The sequence below is a fragment of the Hemiscyllium ocellatum genome, chromosome 7 (assembly GCF_020745735.1).
Source record: "Hemiscyllium ocellatum isolate sHemOce1 chromosome 7, sHemOce1.pat.X.cur, whole genome shotgun sequence".
NCBI classification, from domain to species: domain Eukaryota; kingdom Metazoa; phylum Chordata; class Chondrichthyes; order Orectolobiformes; family Hemiscylliidae; genus Hemiscyllium; species Hemiscyllium ocellatum.
Window position 1 is genome coordinate 79,053,457 of NC_083407.1, and position 26,345 is coordinate 79,079,801.

Sequence of the window (26,345 nt, forward strand, 5' to 3'; positions counted from 1 at the left end):
TTGTTTGAGAATGTCTTCTTTTTTTAAAAAAAGTCCGATTGGAGCTTTCTTTTCCTTTGTTTTCTATTGGTAATAATATGGTTTAAACTATGTTTGGCGGTGGTTGAGCTGTGTACTTTCAATTTCTAAGTTAAGTTACACCAAAGGATGGATGGGGTATTTAACCCCTTTTATTAAATTTTCTTTTCTTTATTCATATTTCCACTCTATGATGCACTTACTTTCTTTTCTGCTTGTGTTTGTGGTGCAACTCTAGCTAGGAGGAGGGAAATGGTTAGGATGGCTAGGTGCTTACTTGTGGGCAGTTTGGGATGGATCGGTGCCCCTTTTGGGCATGGGTGAATTATTCAGCATCATTGGCACTTGGTTTGTTTTTTGTTGTTTTTAATCTTTCATAGTTTGTGGGCTTGTTAAATGTAGTGGTTTTAGTTTATGTAGTTTTTAATGTTTGATGGATCATGTGACACTAAGGCTCAGCAGCTTGTGGTTCAAGTTCCTCCACTCTGGAATTTGAATGTTACTGCAAAAGGTTATGGCTAATGACTTGATTAAATGGTGTACCTGGAATATAAAGGGAAGTCACTCATCAATTAAGAGGAAGAAGGTAGTTTGAGTCTTAGAAAGGAGAAGGTGGATATTGCTTTGTTACAGGGATGATAGGGAGCATTTGAAACTACAGCAGAATGGCTTTGATCAGGTATACTTTTCATAATTTAATACCAGAAGTAGGGGAGTGGCTATATTGGTTAGGAGGAGTCTCCCATTTAAGTTACTAGACTGTGTTAAAGATACATACGGGAAGTTTGTAATTCTTAAAGCCTTGATAAATGGGGAAGAATATGGTGTTTTAATGTTTATTGCCCTCCAGCTCATCCCCACAAATTTTTGGTAGATGTGTTTTCTAAACTGGTCAGTTTTGAGTCCCAGCATTTCATTACATGGGAAGATTTCAACTATCTCATGGATTCCACAGTAGACAGGTTGCCCAAAGGCCTCTTGATACCCTCAGCACAAACTAATCAACTAGTGGATCTGGGTGTGGACATCTGGAGGTGTCTCCACCCTACAGACAGGGATTTTACATTTTTTTCCAATCTGCAAAAATGTCACACAGAGTTGATTTTTTTCCTGACCCCCATGGCAACTCTGGACTTGCTGGCATATAGTAAGATTGGTAATATTACCATCTCTGATCACTGTAAGTTATGTCAATCTGAGGGTTATTAGGAGGGGCGGGCCAAAATGAAATTGTTTTTAAGGATCTGGAACTCCCAGGTGTGACCCCTGAACAAGGGTCCTTTCTCAATGCCCTTTTATCAGAGCAAGAGGTGCAGGAAGCTGTGAGGCAGCTTCAGAGTGGAAAGATGCCTAGTCCTGATGGACTTCCCAGCGAATTATATAAGGACTTTATAAACATACTGTCAGACCCAATATTTAACATGTTTAATGACTCATGCAGCTGTGACTGTCTTTCACCATCTCTGAGAGAGGCCAATATTTCACTTAGTCTTCAAAAAGGGAATGTCCCGGAGGACTGTGCTTCACACAGGCCCATGTCACTCTTAAATGTGGACTTTAAAATCCTATCTAAGACTTTCATGTTAAGACTGGAGACTGTGTTACCCACTATTGTTAAAAAGGATCATACAGATTTCATTAAGGGCCACAGATCTGCCAATAATGTTACTGTAATTCAAGCATGTCAACAACAGTTAGTACAGGGACTGGTGATTTCTCTAGATACAGAGAAGGCATTTGACCGAGTTGAGAGGCCATACCTTTTCTATACTGGGGAGCAGTTTGATTTGGGTGAAATCTTTATAAGATGGGAAAAGGTTCTCCACAGTGGTCCTCTCGCTGCAATCATCACCAATGGGGTACAATCAAGTAATTTTAACAGTTTTAGGGGCAGCCGGCAGGGCTGTCCCCTTTCGCCACTGGATTGTATGTTAATGATTAAACTATTGGCAGAGGCCATTTGTAATTTATATCAGCTCCACAAGTAGGGTCAAAATTACGTAAGATTTTGTTGTATGTCGACGATGTCCTAATTTTTTTGTTAAATCCAGCAGTTTCAGTGTCTTGCCTGATACAACGCACCTGCGTGTTTGGTGCCTTTTTGGGGTACAAGATTATTTTTGCTAAATTGGAGGCTATGCCTATGGGTGGACTTATGAAAGGTCTTGAGGGTGAATATTAATTCCCATTTAAGTGGTCACAAGGGAGGTTTTGTGTATTTGGGCATATCCATTACTCCAGTTATGGCTGTTAAGCCAATTTTGTTCAATTATTTGCCAAAATCAAACAAGATCTTCAAAGATGGGAGGCGCTTCTGGTCTCATGGTTGGGTCGGATAGCGCTTATTAAGATGAATATTCTCCCTGTTTGCTATACCCTAAACAGATGCTCCCCCTGATTTTCAATCAGCAAATATTCAGGAGACTGAACGGCTGGTTCAGTTCCTGTATTTGGCATCGTAAGCGGCCCCTCATTAAATTAGCTAAACTGCAACTGCCTCACAGATTGGGGAGATTGGACCTCCCGCACATTCAACTAAGCTCACTTTTATCCTACATGAGTGATTGAGCTTATGGGGACCCTCTTTCAATATGGTTAGATATCGAAGCCTCCCAGGTAGAGAACCCCCTTACTAGCTTGCTGTTTTTGGACATAATGAGGACAGTTAATGAATATTGCCATAACCCAATAGTTATCAATACTTTTAAAGCATGGAAGGCAATTCGGCAGAGGGAATGCAGTATTGCCAAAACATCTTCTTTTACACCTTTAGTGGGTATGCTGGGTTTTCAACCGGGATGATAGATTCAGGATTCAAACGTTGGGCAGTTAACGGTGTATCTTGCATGAGGGAGAAACAATTATGTTCTTCAACCAAAATGGAAATACGAGCTATCTAACAGGGACCTCTTTCGTTTTTTTCAAGTTAGGGATTTTAGTCAAAAAATTACTACACTTTTGACGGATCCCTGCAAATCCGACATAGAGATGAAGGTGCTCAGTACTAAGAGTACACTTTCTGTCAGCACTTTATATCATCAATTGGGGGGTGCATCCTCAGATGAATTTGATCAACTCTGCAGGGGGTTGAAGTCTCCTCAGAAGCTATTTGGAAAAACACAAGAAAAATATCAATTTGCAATAGGACTCATGCTTTACAGTTTAAGATTCTCCACAGGGTCCACTTGGCTCTGGACCGTTTTTCAAAATTTAAACAAGGGGCTTCTTCAACATGTCCCAAATATGGACACTCTTACCCATTGTCTCTGGTCTTGTGATAGGTTTCAAACATGCTGGAGTGCTGTGGCAAGTGCAATGGAGAGGATTTTGGGTGTAAGGGTGGAGAAGGACTTGCTTTCTCTTCTTCTGACCCTGCCCAGTGTGTTCCCAGCAGATGTGCATAAGAAAAAAACTTTTCAATATCCTCACTTTTTGCGCAAGAAAGAATATCTTGCTAGGTTGGGATCCAAAAAAACCCCCAGGCCTGTTGGGTTGGTGAAAGATTGTTATGGAGCATATTCCCTTGAATTTTTCACAAGTATGGTACACCACAAAACTTAGAATTTTTGTAAGACATGACAGCCATTTTTATCTGCCATACTAACAAAGGCATTTATATAGCCATAACAATTGTGTTTTACGAGTCCAATATCATGTCTCTGAACTTGATTGAGTTTTTTGAAGAAGTAACAAAGATGATTGATGAGGGTAGACATGATCTGTGTGGACTTCAGTAAGGCGTTCAACAAGGTTCCCCATGGGAGACTGGTTAGCAAGGTTAGATCTCATGGAATACAGGGAGAACTAGCCATTTAAGTACAGAACTGGCTCAAAGGTAGAAGACAGAGGGTGGTGGTGGGAGGTTGCTTTTCAGACTGGAGGCCTGTGACCAGTGGAGTGCCACAAGGATCGGTACTGGGTCCACTGCTTTCATCATTTATATAAATTATTTGGATGTGAATATAGGAGGTGGAATTAGTAAGTTTGCAGATGACACCAATGTTGGAGGTGTAGTGGATAGCTAAGAAGGTTACCTCAAACTACAACAGGATCTTGATCAGATGGGCCAATGGGCTAAGGAGTGGCAGATGGAGTTTAATTTAGATAAATGCATTTTGAAAAAGCAAATCAGAGTAGGAATCGGAAAGATGTTGTGAAACTTGAAAGAGTTCAGAAAAGATTTACAAGGATGTTGCCATGGTTGGAGGATTTGAGACTGAATAGGCTGAGGCTGTTTTCCCTGGAGCATTGGAGGCTGAGGGGTGACCTTATAGAGGTTAATAAAATTATGAGGGCATGGATATGATAAATAGCCAAGGTATTTTTCCCTGGGGTGGGGGAATCCAGAACTAGAAGACATAGGTTTAGGGTGAGAGGAGAAAGATATAAAAGAGACCTGGGGCAATTTTTTCACACACAGGGTGGTGCGTGTATGGAATGAGCTGCCAGAGGAAGTGGTGGAGACTGGTACAATTACAACATTTAGAAGACATCTGGATAGGCACATGAGTAGGAAGGGTTTAGAGGGATATGGGTCAAGTGCTGGCAGATGGGCTAGCTTAGGTTAGGATATCTAATCAGCATGGATGAGTTGGACTGAAGGGTCTGTTTCTGTGCTGTACATCTCTGTGACTCTATGAATCTAAGTGCTGGTGCCATACATATAAAATATCATCTACCCTGAATTAATAGTGCCTGGAATCTCAAGAATTTAAAGGAAATTCACAATGTATCACAATGCCAGAAGGGTAAAAACAAATTACTGCAGATGCTGGAATCTGATACCAAAAGAGAAAATGCTGGAAAATCTCAGCAGGTCTGGCAGCATCTGTAAGGAGAGGAAAGAGCTGACGTTTCAAGTCTAACTGACCCTTTGTCAAAGCTTAGGACTCAGCTTTGTACCCTTACGTCCCCACCTCAATGAATTCCGGGCTCGACATGATGCTGAGCTCTTCTTCCGTCACTTTCATGCTCACTTCTTTGGGCAAGTGTCCTCCACCCACTCCACAGATCCTTTCACATCTCTCCAACATTCCACCTCTAATTGGACACCCCCGCCAGGACAATTTCCTGCCCTCGATCTTTTCATTGACAATTGTCGACAGGACATTAGCCGCCTTAATTTCTCTGCCCCTCTTACCCATTCCAACCTCTCTCCATCTGAACTTTCTGCCCTTCGCTCCCCTAGGTCCAACCCCAACCTTGTCATCAAACCTGCTGACAAAGGGGGTGCTGTTGTCATCTGGCGTACTGGCCTCTACCTCACAGAGGCTGAGCGCCAACTCTCAGATTCCTCTTCCTACCTCCCCCTGGAGCATGACCACACCACTGAACATCAAACCAGCTTTGACAAAGGGTCAGTTAGACTCGAAACGTCAGCTCTTTTTTCTCGTTACAGATGCTGCCAGACCTGCTGAGATTTTCCAGCATTTTCTCTTTTGATTTCACAATGCCAGAAGGAAGACTCAGGTGACCCCATGGTTTTGAATTTTTTTTTCAGGCTTTTGTCTAGTCCACAAGGGCAGAACAGGAGATTTTGTTTCCCTGAGGACGAAAGAAGGAGGATGAGACTGATCTGCCTGATCAAGCCTAGCTGGACAGAGTTTTCAGAGGACGTCAGCAATCCTGAAAGCACCCCCTGATCCTGGAATGGTGCCATGGGGTAATTGGACAAGTGCAGCAAAATGTGGTTAAATCAAGGCACATTGAGCTTCATACTAACAATTGTTGGAATACAGCAATGGGAAGCCCATTACTGTTTAATCTGTATTACCTCTCACACAGGCGAAGGACATTCCAAAGGGGAAAAAAAAACTAGAGAGATGTAGGGGCACCAGCACCCTTTCAGGAGTAGGAGGGAGCCTTAGAGTATGCACCATCACATCATTAACTGATAAACACTACCAGCACAGATTGTCTCACCTCATTGGGTATTCACATATATTTGCAAAATCGTGCAACCTTGACTGTAACAGCCACTGAGTCAGAGTCATAGAGATGTACAGCACGGAAACAGACCCTTCGGTCCAACCTGTCCACACCGACCAGATATCCCAACACAATCTAGTCCCACCTGCCAGCACCCGGCCCATATTCCTCCAAATCCTTCCTATTCATATACCCATCCAAATGCCTCTTAAATGTTGCAATTGTTCCAGCCTCCACCACATCCTCTGGCAGCTCATTCCATACACATACCACCCTCTGCATGAAAACGTTGCCCCTTAGGTCTCTTTTACATCTTTCCCCTCTCACCCTAAACCTATGCCCTCTAGTTCTGGACTCCCCGATCCCAGGGAAAAGACTTTGTCTATTTATCCTATCCATGCCCCTCATAATTTTGTAAACCTCTATAAGGTCACCCCTCAGCCTCCAATGCTCCAGGGAAAACAGCCCCAGCCTGTTCAGCCTCTCCCGATTGCTCAAATCCTCCAACCTAGGCAACATCCTTGTAAATATTTTCTGAACCCTTTGAAGTTTCACAACATCTTTCTGATAGGAAGGAGACCAGAATTGCACGCAATATTCCAACAGTGGCCTAACCAATGTCCTGTACAGCCGCAACATGACTTCCCAACGTCTGTACTCAATACTCTGACCAATAAAGGAAAGCATACCAAACGCCTGCTTCACTATCCTATCTACCTGCGACTCAAACTTGGGCAGATGGCATGCTTCTGGAGTCATCAGTGCCACTGCATTTGCTTAGTTGTAACAAGAGGGAAATGAACATCTAGTGGTGAATACCACAGGTGTGCATGAACCCATATGTCATCAGCTTGACCAGGAACTTTATAGAATAGTGGATGGTGAGAGTAAGTCAAGGCACCTTCAATCTCCAGGTCCTATTTCCTAAATCAACAGGAAAATAAGTTCATCTTCCAAGGAAGAACGTGCAGTTGAATTCTGTATCTGAGTAGTCTCTCAGGATGTCCTGCTGTTGACATCAGATCCTCAGCCCTTCTGCCAATCAAATCAGCACATTGAGAAGCCACAATGACAAGAGCCCCTCAGTTTAGCATGACCCCCCAGGATTTAGGCAACACTGGAAGGCTGTCAAGATTATTCAGCATGGGACAGCTCCACCACAACTGCAAGGATATGGCATCACCATGCAGCATCATCCACAAGAGATCTAAGAAGGGCACCTAGCTGCACTTGGGTTCATAGCTGGATACAGTACTTAAGTGTTAAGGATTGTGCCTGTCATACTGATTAATAATGGAAAGACCTAAGCTTAGTACAGATGTTGGAGCCAGGACACCTTTGATCGCTCTCACATTATATTCCAAAGAGTGTTACCTGGTCAGGTCAACTCTGTAGCTCAAGTAGGTCACTTGGGGTGTTTGGAATACACATTTGTCCTTTGTAAGGCATACATCTGCCAGGGAGAAATGTCGAAGAAATATGCCCAAATTTTTTAAGTGCTCCTTATTGGACTTCCCTGTTATTAGCACACCATCCAGAAAAATGGTGAAAAGGGATAGACCTTGTAAAATGTTCTCCATCATCTGCTGAAAACTACACAGGCTGACAATACCACAAAAGGCAGTCTCCTTTTTGGTATAAACCCTCATTGGATTAATTGTAGAATCGTTCTGGCAATTCTCATCGATATATAATTGCAATGACACACAGCTGATATCCAGCTTCATGAAAGTCAGCCCATCAGCCAGCTTTGCATATAAATTCTCTTTGCGAGGGATTAGGTAGGTATTTATCCAGCTGTGAAAAAAATAGTTTACCATTTGTTTAAAACCTCCACAAAGGTAAACTGATGTATCTGACTTCACAATTGGTACGACTGGTGCTGCCCATTCCACAAACAGGTCTGGTTTAATGATTCCTCTGCTTTCTAACCTCCTGATTTCTGCCCCCTACTTTTGTCCATGAATCAAATGGAAGAATTTTGCAATTGCTTCCTGGTCAACATGCAAGGTTGCCTTGACTCCTTTGTTAGTCCCTAAATCTTCCTGAAAATCTTCCAGGTTTTAGGATTTCACTCACATAGCCATTTTCTAATCGAAAAATGTTGAGCCAATCTAAGTGAATTTTCACAATCAATTTCATCCCATCAAGCTTGGCCCGAGCCATTTATGACAATCAGTTTATGACAATAACTGAACCTGTTTATCATAAGAAATCAGGCCGAAGTTTTACCCTTAATCTATGAAGGTTCCTCAGTTAGGTTCTTGGACTACTCAATGTCTTGCACAAATATAACAGTTGGAGCCCAGAACAAATTTTGTTGAAGATTGGTTCTGTGATCACTGAAAAGGCCATGCTATATTGACCTCCATTAGAACTAAGTGACCATTTAACAAAACATTTACTTTGATTGATTATGATTTGTATGTTACTCAACATTTTAACTGTTCCAAACCAGATGTAGGTGGGCTTTCCAGGGTGTGCACTTTACTAGATACTGGCCTATGAATTCTCTTACCCAGTTTTGCTGTCTTGAGTCTGAATACTGGCAATAACTATAATGGCTTGCAGGCCTGGAGCCTGAAGACACTTTTAACCATTTGTCTGAAGCTTGGCTTTGTTTTGGGGTTTTGCTGTAGGCTGAAGTCTATTTGTGCTTCAGCTAGGATGCACTTTTGCATGGTTACATCATTAGTTCCACATACCAACATCTCATTAAAGGTTAAATCAAAAACACATGTCTTAACCTCATCAAAAGTCCTGAAACGGAATGCCCTGGTTCTCAATTTGTTGAGTAAAGCCAACAGTGTATCAGATATAAAGAAGGCTTTGAGTTGTAATATTCTATAACTAAATCCATCAACTCTTGAAGGGTTTTAGTATCTGGTGCCTCAAAGAAAGTTAGGCTTCTAATAACCAAAAAAGCTGTAGGTCCGCAACTGTCAGGAAAATTAATTGTTGGTTTTTTTTATCTGTTCCAATATCATTTGCCTGGAAAAAATAACACATTCTTTCCACGTACTTCATTAAAGGAATCATTAAACCAGACCTGTTTGTGGAATGGGCAGCACCAGTCGTACCAATTGTGAAGTCAGATACATCAGTTTACCTTTGTGGAGGTTTTAAACAAATGGTAAACAAATGGGCCCAGTCTTCGAAAGCAGGGTGGTATAAGTCAAGCTTACCAAATAACGGCATGATGCCAGAAATGCTTACCCCCATTTAAAAATGACTGTTGTGAGTGAGTTTCTTCAGGAATGTGTTTTACTCTTATCACCGCTGAATTTACTCCCCAGAGACCAGTATCCTGTCACCAAGTCACCCTTTATTTACATGTGGAAAGTCCTTGCCACTGATCCAGCTCCCTCAGAGCCATGTTTCTGAGTGAACAGGATGTCTGACACTCCTATTTATATCTATCAGCCATGGATACCTGATCAGACCAGATTAACTGCCCCAGTCATGGAACTCATATTCTATGAAGTCACCTGGCTGACCTTATTATAATCATTACACCCATGAAGTTTGTCATCGAAAGGCTGCCCCCAGGCAGCTATACAGATTTCCCATTTTCCATGCATCCTGGAGGCTGACTCAAATTCCAGTTGGACTGTAACAAGAAGCCCAAATAAATTTTTAATGCGATTAGTTGGATTGACGGAGCTGCTGGGGAATTGCACATTGACTGCTAGATCGAATTTTTGCACTTGTCCATCTCTATTTCTTGCCTTAGGGATGTTGTGTATTTGGTAATTACTGTGGGCAGCCACTTGAAGAATCAGATAATATGACATGATGACACCTTTGGCCATTTTGAGTGGGAAATAGTTTATTCTCAACTTGCTGCCTGCAGAGTGAATACCTTTCTTTCTGTTATTTAGCAATTAGCCTCCTAGTCCTTCTTGGAATGTAACACAAGAAAACTAATGATAGAATGGAATCTGGTTTGAGATCCACTGAGTGAATTCAGTGCTTTGTAGAAAGAAAATAGAATCATGGTGCTTACTGCAGATTTGGAAGGCGCTTTGATAAAAAGAAGGAAAAAAACATCAAAAGATGCTGTCGCTCCACTGAAGCAGGTACAATTAGTCAAAAGAAAAATAATTCACCCAGCGAAGAGGTGAACTGTGCTGAAGAAACTCACCATGTGTTCCACCCTGAAGGAATACTGTGAATAAATTTTCACAAGAGAATATTTTGAACTGGGGACATAGACTTGGAGAGTAACAAGTGACCTCAGAAATATCTTGTTTTAAATGGGAAGAATCAAGCTAATGCTAAAACATTTGTGGTTCATTGTGCTGTGCAGACCTTTCCTGTTTTAGAAAGAAAATCACGGGGAAGTTTGGCTCCATGGGATCATATGAGGTGCAAATATGAATTACGTACAGCAAGAGTACAAAAAGCAAAGAGTGGGAAGAAAATTCACACAGTACTAAAAGAGTATGAGTAAAGTCCAGTCTCACAGTCTGAAGAGGAGCTGTTATTAGACATACTGGCAATTGCTGATGACATCAACCAATACCTGGTTACTCCCTGACTGAGTGGCAAGCCAAGAAGAATAAAGGTGAACACTTCAATGGTGGTTTCATTGATAGTCGAAATGGAGTTTCAGAAGTAGCTGAGTCACATTGCATTGCAAGTCTCAAACATTGTACTAAGAATATGCATAGTAAAGTGGTACCTTAAGGGTTTGTGTCAATGTGAATGTTCAGTTACACGGCCAGTCTGATGATTTGTCCTTACACATTATCAAAGGAAATCTTCTAGATTTATTGGAACCGATTTACCAATGGTTAGAGAAAATGAAACTCAATTATAGAGTCATAGTCATAGAGATGTACAGCATGGAAACAGACCCTTTGGTCCAACCCGTCCATGCAGACCACATATCCCAAACCAATCTTGTCCCATCTGCCAGCACCCTGCCCATATCCCTCCAAACCCTTCCTATTCGTATACCCATTCAAATGCCTCTTAAATGTTGCAATTGTACCAGCCTCCACCACATCCTCTGGCAGCTCATTCCATACACATACCACCTTCTGCGTGGAAAAGTTGCCCCTTTGGTCTCTTTTATATCTTTCCCCTCTCACCCTAAACCTATGCCCTCTAGTTCTGGACTCCCCGACCCCAGGAAAAAGACTATGTCTATTTATCCTATCTATGCCCCTCATAATTTTGTAAACCTCCATAAGGTCACCCCTCAGCCTCTGATGTTCCAGGGAAAACAACCCAAGCCTGTTCAACCTCTCCCTGTAGCTCAGATCCTCCAACCCTGGCAACATCCTTGCAAATCTTTTCTGAACCCTTTCAAGTTTCACAACATCTTTCCGATAGGAAGGAGACCAGAATTGCACGCAATATTCCAACAGTGGCCTAACCAATGTCCTGTACAGCCGCAACATGACCTCCCAACTCCTGTACTCAATACTCTGACCAATAAAGGAAAGCATACCAAACACCTTCTTCACTATCCTATCTACCTGTGACTCCACTTTCAAGGAGCTATGAACCTGCACTCCAAAGTCTCTTTGTTCAGCAACACTCCTTACGGCCTTACCATTAAGTGTATAAGTCCTGCTAGTATTTGCTTTCCCAAAATGCAGCACCTCGCATTTATCTGAATTAAACTCTATCTTCCACTTCTCAGCCCAAAGGCCCATCTGGACCAGATCCTGTTGTAATCTGAGGTAACCCTCTTCACTGTCCACTACACCTCCAATTTTGGTGTCATCTGCAAACTTACTAACTGTGCCACTTATGCTCGCATCCAAATCATTTATGTAAATGACAAAAAGTAGAGGGCGCAGCACCGATCCTTGTGGCACTCCACTGGTCACAGGCCTCCAGTCTGAAAAACAACCCTCCACCACCACCCTCTGTCTTCTACCTTTGAACCAGTTCTGTATCCAAATGGCTAGTTCTCCCTGTATTCCATGAGATCTAACCTTGCTAATCAGTCTCCCATTGGGAACCTTGTCGAATGCCTTACTGAAGTCCATATAGATCACATCTACTGCTCTGCTGTCATCAATCTTCTTTGTTACTTCTTCAAAAAACTCAATCAAGTTTGTGAGACATGATTTCCCACACACAAAGGCAAGTTGACATGTACTTGCCTTTCCAAATACATGTACATCCTGTCCCTCAGGATTCCCTACAACAACCTGCCCACCACTGAGGTCAGGCTCACCGGTCTATAGTTCCCTGGCTTGTCTTTACCGCCCTTCTTAAACAGTGGCACCACATTTGCCAACCTCCAGTCTTCTGGCATCTCACCTGTGACTATCGATGATACAAATATCTCAGCAAGAGACCCAGCAATCACTTCTCTAGCTTCCCACAGAGTTCTGATCAGATCCTGGAGATTTATCCACCTTTAACCATTTCAAGGCATCCAGCACTTCCTCCTCTGTAATCTGGACATTTTGCAAGATGTCACCATCTATTTCCCTACAGTCTATATCTTCCATATCCTTTTCCACAGTTAATACTGATGCAAAATATTCATTTAGTATCTCCCCCATTTTCTGTGGCTCCACACAAAGGCTGCCTTGCTGATCTTTGAGGGGCCCTATTCTCTCCCTAGTTACCCTTTTGTCCTTAATATATTTGTAAAAACCCTTTGGATTCTCCTTAATTGTATTTGCCAAAACTATCTCAACTATCCCCCTTTTACCCTCCTGATTTCCCTCTTAAGTATACTCCTACTTTCTTTATATTCTTCTAAGGATTCACTCGATCTATCCTGTCTATACCTGACATATGCTTCCTTCTTTTTCTTTACCAAACCCTCAATTTCTTTAGTCATCCAGCATTCCCTGTACCTACCAGCCTTCCCTTTCACCCTGATAGGAATATACTTTCTCTGGATGCTTGTTATGTCGTTTCTGAAGGCTTCCCATTTTTCAGCCGTCCCTTTACCTGCGAACATCTGCCTCCAATCAGCTTTTGAAAGTTCTTGCCTAATGCCGTCAAAATTGACCTCTCTCCAATTTAAAACTTCAACTTTTAGATCTGGTTTTGGGCTGAAGTAAATCTTTTGTCAGGTTCTGAATTGGTCTGTCGCAAAGTCTAAAAAATGGTGCCATTGTTTTCAGTGGTGATCTGAGAAGCATAGAAAAGATCTGTCAAATTGATAATCAAAGACAAAAATCAAGCAAAATGTCACAAAGCTTCATCAGTGCCTTATGCAATCAGACCAAAGGTTGAAGCAGGTCAAACAGAAGTGCTCAAAGCATAAATGTGAGTGATTGAGCCACATCTATCATACCAGTGATGAAAAGAGATGAATCTGTATACATTAACAATAACTTTAAGGCCACTATGAATGTTGTACTGTGTACTGAGCAGTAACCTTTGACTTTAGTCAATAACTATCTGCTGGACTAGTTAGAGATCCACTTTTTGTAACATTGACCTTGGTTGAGTCTATCTCCAGAGGAATGTAGCTTCTGAGTCACAGAAATATATGATGATTGTAACACATAAAGGACTATTCAAATACAAGAGACATCCATTTGGAATCACATCTGTAGCTCCATTATTCCAACATGTCAGAGATCAGACTTAAGTGGATTAAAAGGGGCCCCATGTTACTAAGATGATATTTTACTTATGGGGAGAAATGAGAAACAGCATCTGCACAATTGGATGCTACTCTGCAGAGACTGGAAGTTTATGGCACATAGTGAGGAAACATTCCTTCAAAAATTTAGGTCATGTCATTGATGCTAAGGGACTACTCAAGTCACCTTCGCAAGTAAGAACCACAACTGAGGCACCAGCATCTAAAAATGTAAACCAATTATGATCATTTCTCAGCCTGCTAAATTACTGTGGTAGGACAAGTTAAGAAGTATACTGGAAATGATCCACTACTATTGTAAGTGATGGACATGGTACTTGTGACAAAATCACAAGAACTGAGCCAATGTTTGTTAGCATAATAGAATACAACCCATTCAACAACTCAAAGGTCTCCAGCATTGCTAACTATAAAGTGTCAATTGTGCAAAGCATTTATTTTGATAAAACCACCCATTGTTGACAGAAAACAACAGAATCAGGTTTCCCAATGGAAGAGCAAGGCCAAACACCATATTTTCCAATTGACGAGAAGTGGGTACTAACCTTCACTTTAACTCTGACTGGATCAGCCTTTTACAATATGCAGATAAGAGATGATGTAGTATGAAGAAGACATGCAGATCAGCTCTTGTCAACCAGAACAAATGAACCAGAGTCAGCATTGAGCGAAGATCCACAAATGACTGTGCAAAATAGTGTCCTGGATATACCTGATGATAGACCACTAGCTGGACCATCTGAGGGAGACCCAACCTCAGTGGAAAACAACACATTATGCTGACTTCCATACATTCACTCATCTCAGGAAAAGACATCACATGATTTTCCTAGTATATTTACAAGTCTAGAGGTTAAAGCCAATGAAAATAATAAACAGATGCCTCAGGTTCATTGACAGTTGCAGGAATTGATGTCCTTTGAAACATCTTACTGATTATTGTGTGTATGCTTGGAAATATTGTGAATGTTTTCAGTGCAGGAACCTCTGATGTAGAGGGGAAGGGATGTTGTATATTTGGTAAGTATGGTGGAATGTCACTTTAAGTATCCAATCACGTAATGTCATGATGACATCATCAGCTACTTTGTGCAGGTAACATATTAGCCTAACCTCACTATCAGCAGGGTGAACACATCTTTAATAAAGCTGCTGCTGTTGTTTAACGTTCCTTAGAACGTAACAAAGGAGGCTAAAAATCATCCCCCAACTTGCACCAGAAAATAGCAATTATAGAGCAGTGGTACTTCAGTGTAAGAAATTGAAAGTTTCCTACTTATATGATAGCAGCATTTTTCTGACCTTGAACCAGAGTGGAGGGGAATTTATTTTGAGATTAGATTAGATTACTTACAGTGTGGAAACAGGCCCTTCGGCCCAACAAATCGACACCAACCCTCCGAAGAGCAACACACCCAGACCCATTCCCCTACAATTACCCCTTCACCTAACACTACAGGTAATTTAGCATGGCCAATTCACCTGCACATTTTTGGAGTATGGGAGGAAACCGGAGCACCCGGAGGAAACCCACGCAGACACGGGGCGAACATGCAAACTCCACACAAACAGTTGATTGAGGCGGGAATTGAACCGGGTCTCTGGTGCTGTGAGGCATCAGTGCTAACCACTGTGCCGCCAACTTGTGCGACCATGCTGCCCTCCGTGCATCTAACCTAATGTCTCAAAATGACAAAATTTAAGATAAATATGTGCTAATGCCATGTGAAAATGAAATATGTAATAAATATAAAATACAATAAAAAATAATGACTATAATCTTTAGTATGCATGAATTTAGCAATTTGGTATGCTTGCCTTTGTTGATCAATGCAAAAGGATGTAGAAAGAATTTACAACAATGTCGCTAGGGTTGGAGGGTTTGACCTATAGGGAGAGGCTGGGTTTATTTTCCCTGGCGCTTCGGAAGCTGAGGAGTAACCTTATAGAGGTTTATAAAATTATGAGGGGCATGCATAGGATAAATAGACAATGTCTTTTCCCTGCGGTGGGGAGTCCAAAACTAGGTTTAAGGTGAGAGGCAAAAGATATGAAAAGGGACCTAAGGGGTAAATGGAACTAGATTTATATAGGATGTCTGGTCGGCATAGACGAATTGGACCAAAAGGTTTGTGTCCATGCTGCGTATCTCTATGACTCTATATAAATTGGTGAAATGTCTACCTTCTGTAAAAAAAAAGCATATTTATTTGTGTAATGAGCTTAATTGTCTCTTTGTGTACTATAATTTCTATAAGTTCTATGTTCCAAATAAATAATGCAAGAGAATATTTCTAATAAAGGGTTTATTCCTTATATAGGCCTTATAGATATTTCAACTGATCCTGACTTCACAGGAATCTATAGTACTGATGTGTACGTTGATCCATCATATGATCCCAATAACTGTGCAGAGATAACATTATTTATGCAACATGTGAACAACATTTTACTGCAAATCAACCCTTATATTACCTACGTAAGGCAGCACCAAAATGTGTTCATGTGCGATGCAACCTACACCCTTAGTAATGCAATAAAACTTACAGAAGAAGAAATTGATCTGGTGGCCTACCAGAGACTACAGCAGAGACTGATTATCCAGCAGAAACTTGTTGAGAAGTATCTGGAGAGAAAAGCAGAGATCCATAGAAACATTGCCTACCTCAAACTCATTGCCTTTCTTATACCTTTCCTTATTGCATTGAGGGGGAAGAAGAAAGTTCCAGATCTGAGCAGAATCCTACCTCCATTTTCTGGTAATGATTATTCTTAATAGTTGCTTGATTGATAACTTTTGCAAACTTGTATATGATATTAGAAATAGAAGTAACCATATAATTATTTGTACCACTATTAAGAAGTAGAAAATTAAACAAATATCGTTACTTTGCAAAATACTTTGTTATAGCAGAATCTAAGGTGTAGGCTATTGCTCTAGTCTCACTGCTCCAGAAGTTACAACATCATAAAATTATCTTTTACAGTTATCAAGATCACAGATTAAATACCTTATCCATATCAGGTTTTAAACAAAAAGATCTTTTAACCAGGTTTCTTTAATAAATGCAATTGTTGGCTTATTATTAAAACAAAACTTTTCAATGAAGGTGAAATAATTGATTAACATTCACAGTTGGTAATATAGAAAAAGAAATGTTTATCCCTCTAAAAAAACCCAAAACACACAAACAGGTTTCAGAACAAGTTGATTAAAAAAATGGATTCCTCTCTGCAGATGTTCTTTGTCATGAAACTTAACACAAAGCTTTTTTGATATGTTATGATTTGGAAACCTTTTGATATATTATGATTTGGAAACGTGCATTCTAATATGGACAAACCATGCATAGCTTTACATTTGATTTGTATCTATACTGTGTAAGTTAAAAAGAAAGGACATAGTTTTCATTTCATGTTAGATCAATTCTTTGAGTGGTGTCCAGTTGACTGGAACTTTGATTATATGCATCTATATGAGACCTTTAAAAGAAACCTTTGGGGTGGCTAATTCAGTACTTTACAAAACAAGGGGAGAAGATAGAAAAAATAGAATGTTGTTGCACAAGTTATCCAATGACAGATGGAGACAGAGGCAGAAAAAAAAAATCCTTTTAAAATGGATGGAGAGCCATCAGAAGATTAATGAGCAGACAGGTTCCAATCAGACAGAAGCAGTAATTCATAGAGAAAGGGCCCGTGAAAACAGCAGATCAGTTTTACAGTCTTAGCGACAGTCAAGGCTAAAGAAAAGAAGTCCTGAGTGATATTGTCATACAGCATTGAAACAGACCCTTCCATTCAACTAGTCCAACCATGTTCCCAAACTAAACTAGTCCCATCTATCTAGGCTTGGCCCATATCTTTCAAAACTTTTCTATTTGTGAACTTACCCAAATGTCTTTTAAACATTATAACCAAATCTGCAAGCTTACTAACCATGCCTCCAGATTCTCATTCAAATTATTTATATAAATGACAAATAAAAGAGGACCCAGTACCTATATCTGTGGAACATCATTGGTCACAGACTTCCAGTCCAAAAAACAACCCTCTATCATCACTCTCTGTCTCCTACCATAAAGCCAATTTTGTATCCAGTTGGCAAGCTTCACCCTGAATCCCATGTGCTCTAACTTTACTTAATTGGTCTACCATGCAGAACCTTGTCAAAGGTTTTACTAAAGTCCAAGTAAGCAACATCTACCATTACTCCCTCACCAATCTTTTTGTTTACTTCATTAAAAAAAACTTAATCAAGTTGCTTCAAAATTAGTAAGCAAAAAGTTCCAGAAACAGGAAGCTTTATGGTGTCAGAGAGGAAGACTTCCTATAAGGCTGTTTAAGGAAGATATATTATTGAGTAAATGAATTGCCATCACGTTGTGGGATTTGCATCCAGCAAGTACATCCTCAATAATCCTATCCCTTCAACTTGGTTACTGATGGTAACCATCAGAGACAGTACTGTCCAAATGGTATCCTAAATGTCATGAGTTCTTTTGCTAAATGTATTGACAAGTAGCCAAACTTGACATCTAGTTTAGAAATGATGCTGGCTCTAGAAAACTTAAGGTTTAATTCTTTCAAATGATGTGAACATCATTTGAAAGAACGCTGAGGCACGTTGAATCTGGGCATACTCTGATGGTGTCATCTTTCTTTAAAACGTGTGATGGAGCTACTGTAATGTATGAGATCGTCAGCCTTCAAAATGATAACATTTCATTACATCTTATTCAGTTCCCCTCAAATCCTCTCATGAATATGAAGACTGCACTTCCTTGAAACAATGCTTGGTTGTTTCTTTTTACCCGTTTTCTTTTCTCTCTTTAATTTTTTTTCCTTTATGCTTCCATCGTTCAATCAAAGATGTATTTCTCATTGTAGCCAACAAAGATGGTAGCAAGTGGTGGGCAAGAGGAAATCTAATGGCAATACTACCTGATTTTGTATTATTCAAATTGGACTCAACTGCAAGGTTTTAAGTTCATTGGTTTGATAAACATAGATTCAGACCGATGTGGCGTATTCAAATTGCCATAACATCATGTAAATATCAATGGTTTCTTTCAGTAGTTATGTTGATATATAACATGAGCATGTGGACATGTCATTGCTTTCAATTTGTACATCTTATAAGACAAATGTAAGAAAATCCTTCACAGTGTATATATAAACCTCACTTAGAACTGATTGCAAAGGATCACTTAACAGTTTGGCCAATTCATATTGTGCTGAGCTAGTCATAGATCAATTCAGCATTGATGGAGTTTCTTGCACCCTAATTCTGATGAGTACAAGACGAAAAGTTTCAACATTGTCACTTTTAAGTCTCTTAACCATCTTGTTCCCTTTGCAATTATACTTGCAGCTTCTTAAATGCTATAATCTTTTCCCTTTCTCAAAAGTGCTCTTTTCTTCCTTTTCCTGCTCTCTGGAGTGCTTATTTTTCAAGTTAACATTTTCTCATTTCCATCTATGTTTTTTTCATTCTTTCAATTTATTTCTCTCTTTCAAGTCATTTCAACTGCAACTGAAATTTTGTGAACTCAACTGAAGCACTATCTGGCTGTCTTAGCTGTTCATCTGATTTCAAATGTCTCTGCTTTTCAAGCTCATTCTTTTAACTCTAACTCTAATTGCTCTGTCAATTAAATTAGCTAATCTTGATTGCAAAAATAAGAACAATCATTCAGGGATATGTTTCACCTCCAGAAACGTCTTTGCAACTGATGAAGTTGTTTTGATATAAAAATGCTCAAGGGGCATATTTCTTTTTAACTTTTTAAATTATAATTTCTCCACTTCCTCAAATACTGCCTGTACTACTAGAGCCACCACCTTTGTTTTTTGACTGAGGATGATGGAATGCACCTTCATTTTAGTTCCACTACTCCATAGGTCACAACATAAAAGTAGAAGCAATGATGTAGGAGTAACATCACTGGGCTAGCAATCTAGAAGCCCCAGGCTAATGTCCTTGGGGGATAGGTTTGTACCCCACTATGTCAGATAGTGAAATGTGTATACTTTTAAGGTGAAAAGACATGGATTTAAAAAGGAGCTCAGGGACATCTTCTTCACACAAATGGTGATTCATATATAGAAGCATTGCCAGAGGAAATGGTAGATGCAGGTACAGTTACAACATTTGAAAAGTGATTTGGACTGGTACATGAATAGGAAAGAGTTAGAGGGCCAAATGCAGGCAAGTGGGACTAGTTCAGTTTGGGAAACCTGGTCAGCATAGATGAGTTGGATCAAAGGATCTATTTCCATGCTACAAGACTCTATATGGAATAGAGAGCAGGTCTAATGGCAACCATGTAGCCACTGTCGATAATTGTAAACTGACATCCCATAAGCAAGTTTAAAAAGTCGTATTTCCCAGTTACCAAGAGGAACAATTAAATACTCTATTATGTTTTAAATAAGATCTGCCCTTTTTAAAACTTAGTCCTCCCATCTCAAAAATATGCCCCCTGTTTGAGACTCCCTCACCCTAAGGAAAAGCTCATTGCTATTCGTCTGATCTATGCCCCTCACGATTTATGAACATTAATAAGACCACCCCTCAACCTCCTATGTTCCAGTAAAAAAATGTCCCAGCCTATTTTTAGAACTCTAACCCTTCTTTCCTGGCAACATCCTGATTAACCTTTTGTGAACTTCCCTCCAGTTTAATAATATCCTTCCTAAAGCAGGATAATTAGAATTGCACATAGTACTCCAGAAGAGACCTCACCAACGTCCTGTACAACCTCAACATGACACCCAACTCCTGAACTCAAAGCTCTCAGTAATGAAGGCAAGATTGCTAAACATTTCTTAACCGCCCTGTCTATCTGTGACACAAATTTCAATATGTACCTAAACCCATAGGTTTCCCTGTTCTGCAATAGAACCCAAGGACATGGCATTAATTGTACAAATCCTGCCCTTGTTTATTTTATCCAAAATGCATTATCTTACATTTAAATTCCATAAACCTCTTTTCTGCACATATTACTGAATTGATCAAGATCTCTTTGTAATCTTAGATAACCTTTTTCACTGTCCACTACATCACCAATTTTGGTGTCATCTGCAAATTTACTAACCATGCCTTCTATATTCACATCCAGATTGTTAATATAAATGACAAACAAAAGTGAACCAATCCCTGTGGAACACTTAGCCACAGGCCTCCTGTCTGAAAAACAACTCTCCACCACCACCCTCAGTATCCTATTATAAAGCCAATTTTGTATCCAATTAACAAGCTCAACCTCATTCCCATGTTATCTAACTTTACTAATTAGTCTACCACGTGGAACCTTGTCAAAGCCTTTTCCTACAGTCCAAGTAAATAATACTGCTCTGTCTTCATCAATCTTTTTGGTTACTTCCTCAAAAAACTCAAATCAAGTTTGAGAGACACAGTTTCCCTCACACAAAACCATGCTGACTATCCCTAATAGTCCTTCCCTGTCCAACTGCATAAAATATATCTTTCAGGATCACCTCCAACTAAAAAAACAAAAAAACTTAGTAAATTAAGATTCAATAACTTGTAAACACACACGGTTAGTAATATGGAAGGATAAATATTTATCCCTCTAAATGACCAAAACACATTTAGGAGTGGAAGAAAAAATAGATTTTTCTCTGCAGAGTTTCATTGAAGAAAAACACTTTCTGGCCATTTGGGTTGTTCTTGGGGGTAAAAGGAATAAAGCATAAATGTTCTCAAGTGTGTCGCTCTGACATTCTGCATGTGGTGTCAAGTTACGAATCACATTTGGTGGTCTCTAGAGTCTGGGAAATCTAGCTTGTTCAGAAAATATTAAGAGTTTATTTAAAAAAATGTCATCCTGAGCATAACAAGAGGATTTTATTTTCAGAAATAGAGATTAGCTGGGCAGCTGTTTCAGGCTTCTTGTCTTCCAACTAATTTCAGTACTCTTTATCAATCAGAATTAACGTTTCATGTTGAGTGACCCTCAGATTTCCAGATTACTCACTAAAATAATAATTTTTACAGAGCATTGTTACAGTGCAGAAAGTGGATATTCAGCCCATTGTGCCTGCACTGGCTGAATAACTGAGCATAATTACCGAGCACTAATCTCCTGCCTCATCCTCATACCCTTGCATATTATTTTTATCCAAATAATTATCCAATGCCCTCTTCAGTACCTCAGTTGAACACAACAATATCACACTTCCAGGCAGATCATTCCAGACTTCTAATGAAAAGTATTTTCCTTGCTTCAACCTTGCCTCTTTTGCAGATTATTTTATATCTATGCTCTCTTGTTCTTGTTCCTCTTATAAGGAGAAACAATTTCTTCCCGTCTACACTTTCCAGCTCACTCACGATTTTGAAAACCTCTATCAGATTTCCTCTAAGCCAACTTCTCTCCATGGAGAACAGTCCCAATTTCTTCAATCTATTCTTATAAATGATCTTCCTCATCCCTGGAACTATTCATATAAACACTATCTCCACTGCATTCATTTCCTGTAACGTGACATCCAGAATTGTGCAAAATGCTCCAACTGAGGTCTAACATAAGGGCCTTTATACAAGTTCAATGTCGTCTCTCTTTGCTCTTGTACTTTGTGTCCCATTAATAAAACCAAGTAAATAGGATGGTTTGCTTCCTGCTCTCTCTACCTATCCTGCCACTTTCAATGATCTATGCACATATACACCAAAATTCCTCTGTCCATGCTCCCACTTTAGAAGTACACTATTTTATATTGTTTTTCAATGTTGTTCCAAACCAAAATGCATTTCCTCATACTTCGCTGCATTGAAACACATATGCCACCTATCTGTCCACTCCACAAACTTGACATATTGGTATTGTACATTGTTTTCCTCACATGTTATAGTTCTTTCAAGTTTTATGTCATCTGCAAACTTTGAAATTTCCCCATATGCAACAAGATTTAGATCATTAATGTATATCATGGAAAGACAAGGGTCTCAATACCACCCTCTTATAGAACTTTATTATAAGCTTTCCTTCAGTCTGAAAAATATCCATTGACCCTTACCTTCTGTTTCCTATCACTAAGTCAGTTTTGCCTCTAGGTTGCTACTGATCCTTTTATCCTATGACCAATAACATTCCTCCCATGTCTGTTATGCAGCACTGTATCAGATGTAAAATAACTGCACAGAAGCCAGTATCCCATCACCAGGTACTCTTCATTACTAGTGCACAGAACATTGGCTGTGACCAGTCAACTCAGAGTCAGCTACATGAACTAAGGAGGTTCTCATCTCCTGATTTTCTTTATTTTTTTCTCTTTTTTCAGACCCTGAAACTGAGGAGATTCTAATCATCTTCTGTTTATATATATATATATATTTCTCTTTTCTCCTGATTATTTTGGTCAGCCAGGGCTTTCCTGATTGGCCCAGGTTAACAACCCCTTGTCAACAAGGTCAACCTGTTTCTAATCACAATAAAATGCCTTCTGAAAGTCTAGTTACAGCAGATCAATGGTGTAAATCTAAGTGAGCCTTTCTATAACCTTTTTAGAAAAAATTTCAAGTTAGTGCAAGCTGTTTTTCCCCAGAGAAATCCACACCGACTCTTCCTCATCAGCCCATCTTTTTCCATGTAACTATTAATTCTATCACAGATAATTGTCTTTCGAGTTTTTGCCTAAAGTTAAACTGGTCTGAAATTGCTAGGATTATCCTTAGAATTTTTCTTTAATAAGGTTGTAATGTTTGTATTTTTCTAGTCTTCTAGCACCTCCCCAGATCTAGGGAAGACTGAAAGATTGTGGTCAGTACTCTTGCAATTTTTGTTCTCGCTTCCTTTAAAATCTTAAGATGTATCTCATCCAGTCCTAATGCCTTGTCAACTTTAAGTATCAACAGTCTATACAATACTTCTTCCCTATCGATTTTGTATCCTTCCAGTGACTAAATTTCCTCCTCTGTCACCATGGCCCGGCAGGATCCCTGTTTGTTAAAGAAAAGGTGCAAAGTATTCATTCAGCCATGCCATCTGCATTCCCATTTTTGGTCCCTAATTGACCCTATTCTTCGTTGTATTACCCTTATATTATTTATATGACCACAGAAGTCTTTGGAACACCTCTTTATGTTGGAGGTCAGCCTTTTCTCATAATTCTTCTTTGGTCTATTATTTGCTTTTTCATCTCCCCTCTGAACCTGCAATGTTCTTCTTGGTTCTCTATGTTCTACATGATGCCTTCTCATTAGCACATTATTCCTTCTTTATCTTAATTTCTATCTCCTTTGTCATTCAGGGAGCTCTTGTATTTGATTGTTCTACCTTTCCCAACTGAGGAATATACCTTGACTGTAGCTAAACTAACTTCACTTTGAAGGCATCCATTGATGTGTTTCTGTTTTTTTGCCAATCGCTTGTCCAGAAAACCCTGCCAACTCTGTTCTTATTTTTCTCACTTTGTATTGTTGCATGTCATTCTCTCTGTCATCTTGAGCCTGATGATGCAATGAACTCTATCTCCAAAATCATTCCCAAATGACACTTGGTATACTTGACCCTCTTCACTTCCAAGAATTAGGTTAAACTGTGCATTCTTTTTAGTTAGACTGGAAACTGTAAATCATGAACATTTGCCCTCACTACAAGTGACCTACAAGTATCACAGTCTATGTTTGGGTATTGAAGTCTTCTATTATAACTACTTTCTAATTTTGTGGTCTATAAACTACACCTAACATTGTAATTGTACTTTTTTGTTCCTTAGTTCTAGCCAAATTTATTCTGTGCTTGGATCTTATGAGACAACCTTTTCTTCAGCACTCCAATAAACTCCTTAACCAATGCTGCTATCCCTACTACTTGCCATTCTTTTCTATCTTTTCTGAATACTTAAGACCCAGTCTTGCCTTTACTTGAGCCAGGTCTCAGTTAACAAAATATCATGATTTTGATGTATACCTAAGGTATTAGATGAATTCTTTGCATCTGTCTTTACCAAAGAAAGAGATGCTATCCAGAGCATAGAACATGTCTCAACAGCAAAATTCCACATGGCAATCTCCATATGTTTACTCCCCAGTCTTATTTGCTATACTCTGAAAATTCACGTATATTTTAGAGACTTTGTAAATGCTAACTTGTTTCAAAGACCCTTCTATATTGTTTACCTCTTGTTAGAAAATTGTGGATGGAGTTTACATCCAGGTCACCAAACTACGTGTTGAAGGAGAAACAGAGTTAACATTTCAGGTTCATTATCATTTTTCAGAATTCTCATAAAAGTCATCAATCTGAAATGTTAATTCTGTATTATTGAATATTTCACCTTGACAGGCATTGGTAATTCCCCAAGATATTAATGCTTATTTTAACTATATTTTTGAAAAGTCAAAGTAAAACAATTTTCAAATTTAAATAAGTTTTTTTTATAAATGTACAATGTCTATTTTCACATGAACCATTCCTAGGGCAATTGCCTTTTAATATTTCATCACTATCATTTTGGACCAAAGGATTACCAATCTGGCAATTTCACTGAAGAAGCACTGCTAACTGCATTTATCTCAATGACCATGGGAGAGCTAAACTGACATTTCCCATTATTTTAAATCAACTTGACTGAAAACTGGAAAAGGGTGGGAAGGTACCAAGGTCTAAACATGCTGTTCCTTTTAGGGAATATCAGTCCCTGCACAGTTCCAAACTTAACTCCACATGACTGTTAAATTTCTGTCTTCATTAACGAGCCAGAAATGCAACATCGTCATCTGCTGTAGGAAGACACTCTGAAAGTGCAAGGAAGTAATATTTTGACCCCCTGCTTGTCTGTCACCATATATCTCAAAAGCTAATGGGAATACTTTAAGAAACATGGTAGACAGATAGGTTTTGTTTCAAGTAAGAACTGATTCGCTTTTGCAAATAATGCAGATCCAGATCCTGGAGTTTTTAAAAAAGAATCTGTTCACATCAGGAGACAGGGCAGATTAAATTTCTTTTTAGGATGTCATGGATTGTCTCATGTAGAGTGATGGCTGTTTTAAAATGTTGTGAATTGTTTCAGCTGCTGTGCTGAAATTTGTCCCAGATGTGAGCAAAAGTTTTTGTATGCATATCCTTTGCAGTGACGTGGAATTCCATGATAAAAAGATTTTTTTCAGCTTTGTAGTTACAGAGCATCTCCAAGACAAGGAAAACCTTCAAGAAAGTGTTCTAGAATTGTAACACAGCATGACAGAGGTACATGTTCTACTGAGTGCCCTGTTCACTTGTTTGATATTGTACTTTTGATGGTCAAGAAACTAGTCATCTTTAATGTCGTTTAACAATATGAAGAATTTGCATGACAGCTATGCTATGTGGCACTGCAACATTAAATAAAGCCGTATCCTTTTAACAATATGTCTATCTTTTTCTTAACAGATGACAAGTTAAAAACTGAGCGTGAGTTTCCACCCCTTCTTTTAGGTCCAAACTTCAAATGTAAACATTTTCTGTACAATACAAATGAGTTCTTCCATTTGCATGGTGGAATTGAATTTGACATTGGAACCCCTGGAATTGAGGACTTGCCTGAACATATTAAGGTATTCTTGTAACTAATCACCCTTCTCAGTAAATTTGCCCAGACAGAGAAAAATATTAGAAATGCAAGTGAACATAACTTCAAAATGAAGTGCGTGAATCAGTTCTTAAATCTCGCATTTAGCTTGGTATTAAGCCATAGAGTATTAAGATTGTTCCACATTTTGTTGCTGATTTTTGCTAATTGAGCTGATGAACAATACTGATGATGACAGAGAAGAAATCCCAATCTCATTTTT

At 39.4% G+C, this 26,345-nt stretch overlaps 1 protein-coding gene across 1 annotated transcript in view; it reads left to right on the top strand.

Moving 5' to 3' along the window:
• The window catches only part of ankar (ankyrin and armadillo repeat containing), a 155,555-nt gene that overhangs the window by 20,722 nt on the left and 108,488 nt on the right, over positions 1-26,345 (top strand). Inside the window, 2 exon segments of the mRNA XM_060828124.1 lie at positions 15,859-16,296; positions 25,945-26,108. Of these exon segments, the coding sequence (XP_060684107.1) occupies positions 15,859-16,296; positions 25,945-26,108 (602 nt within the window).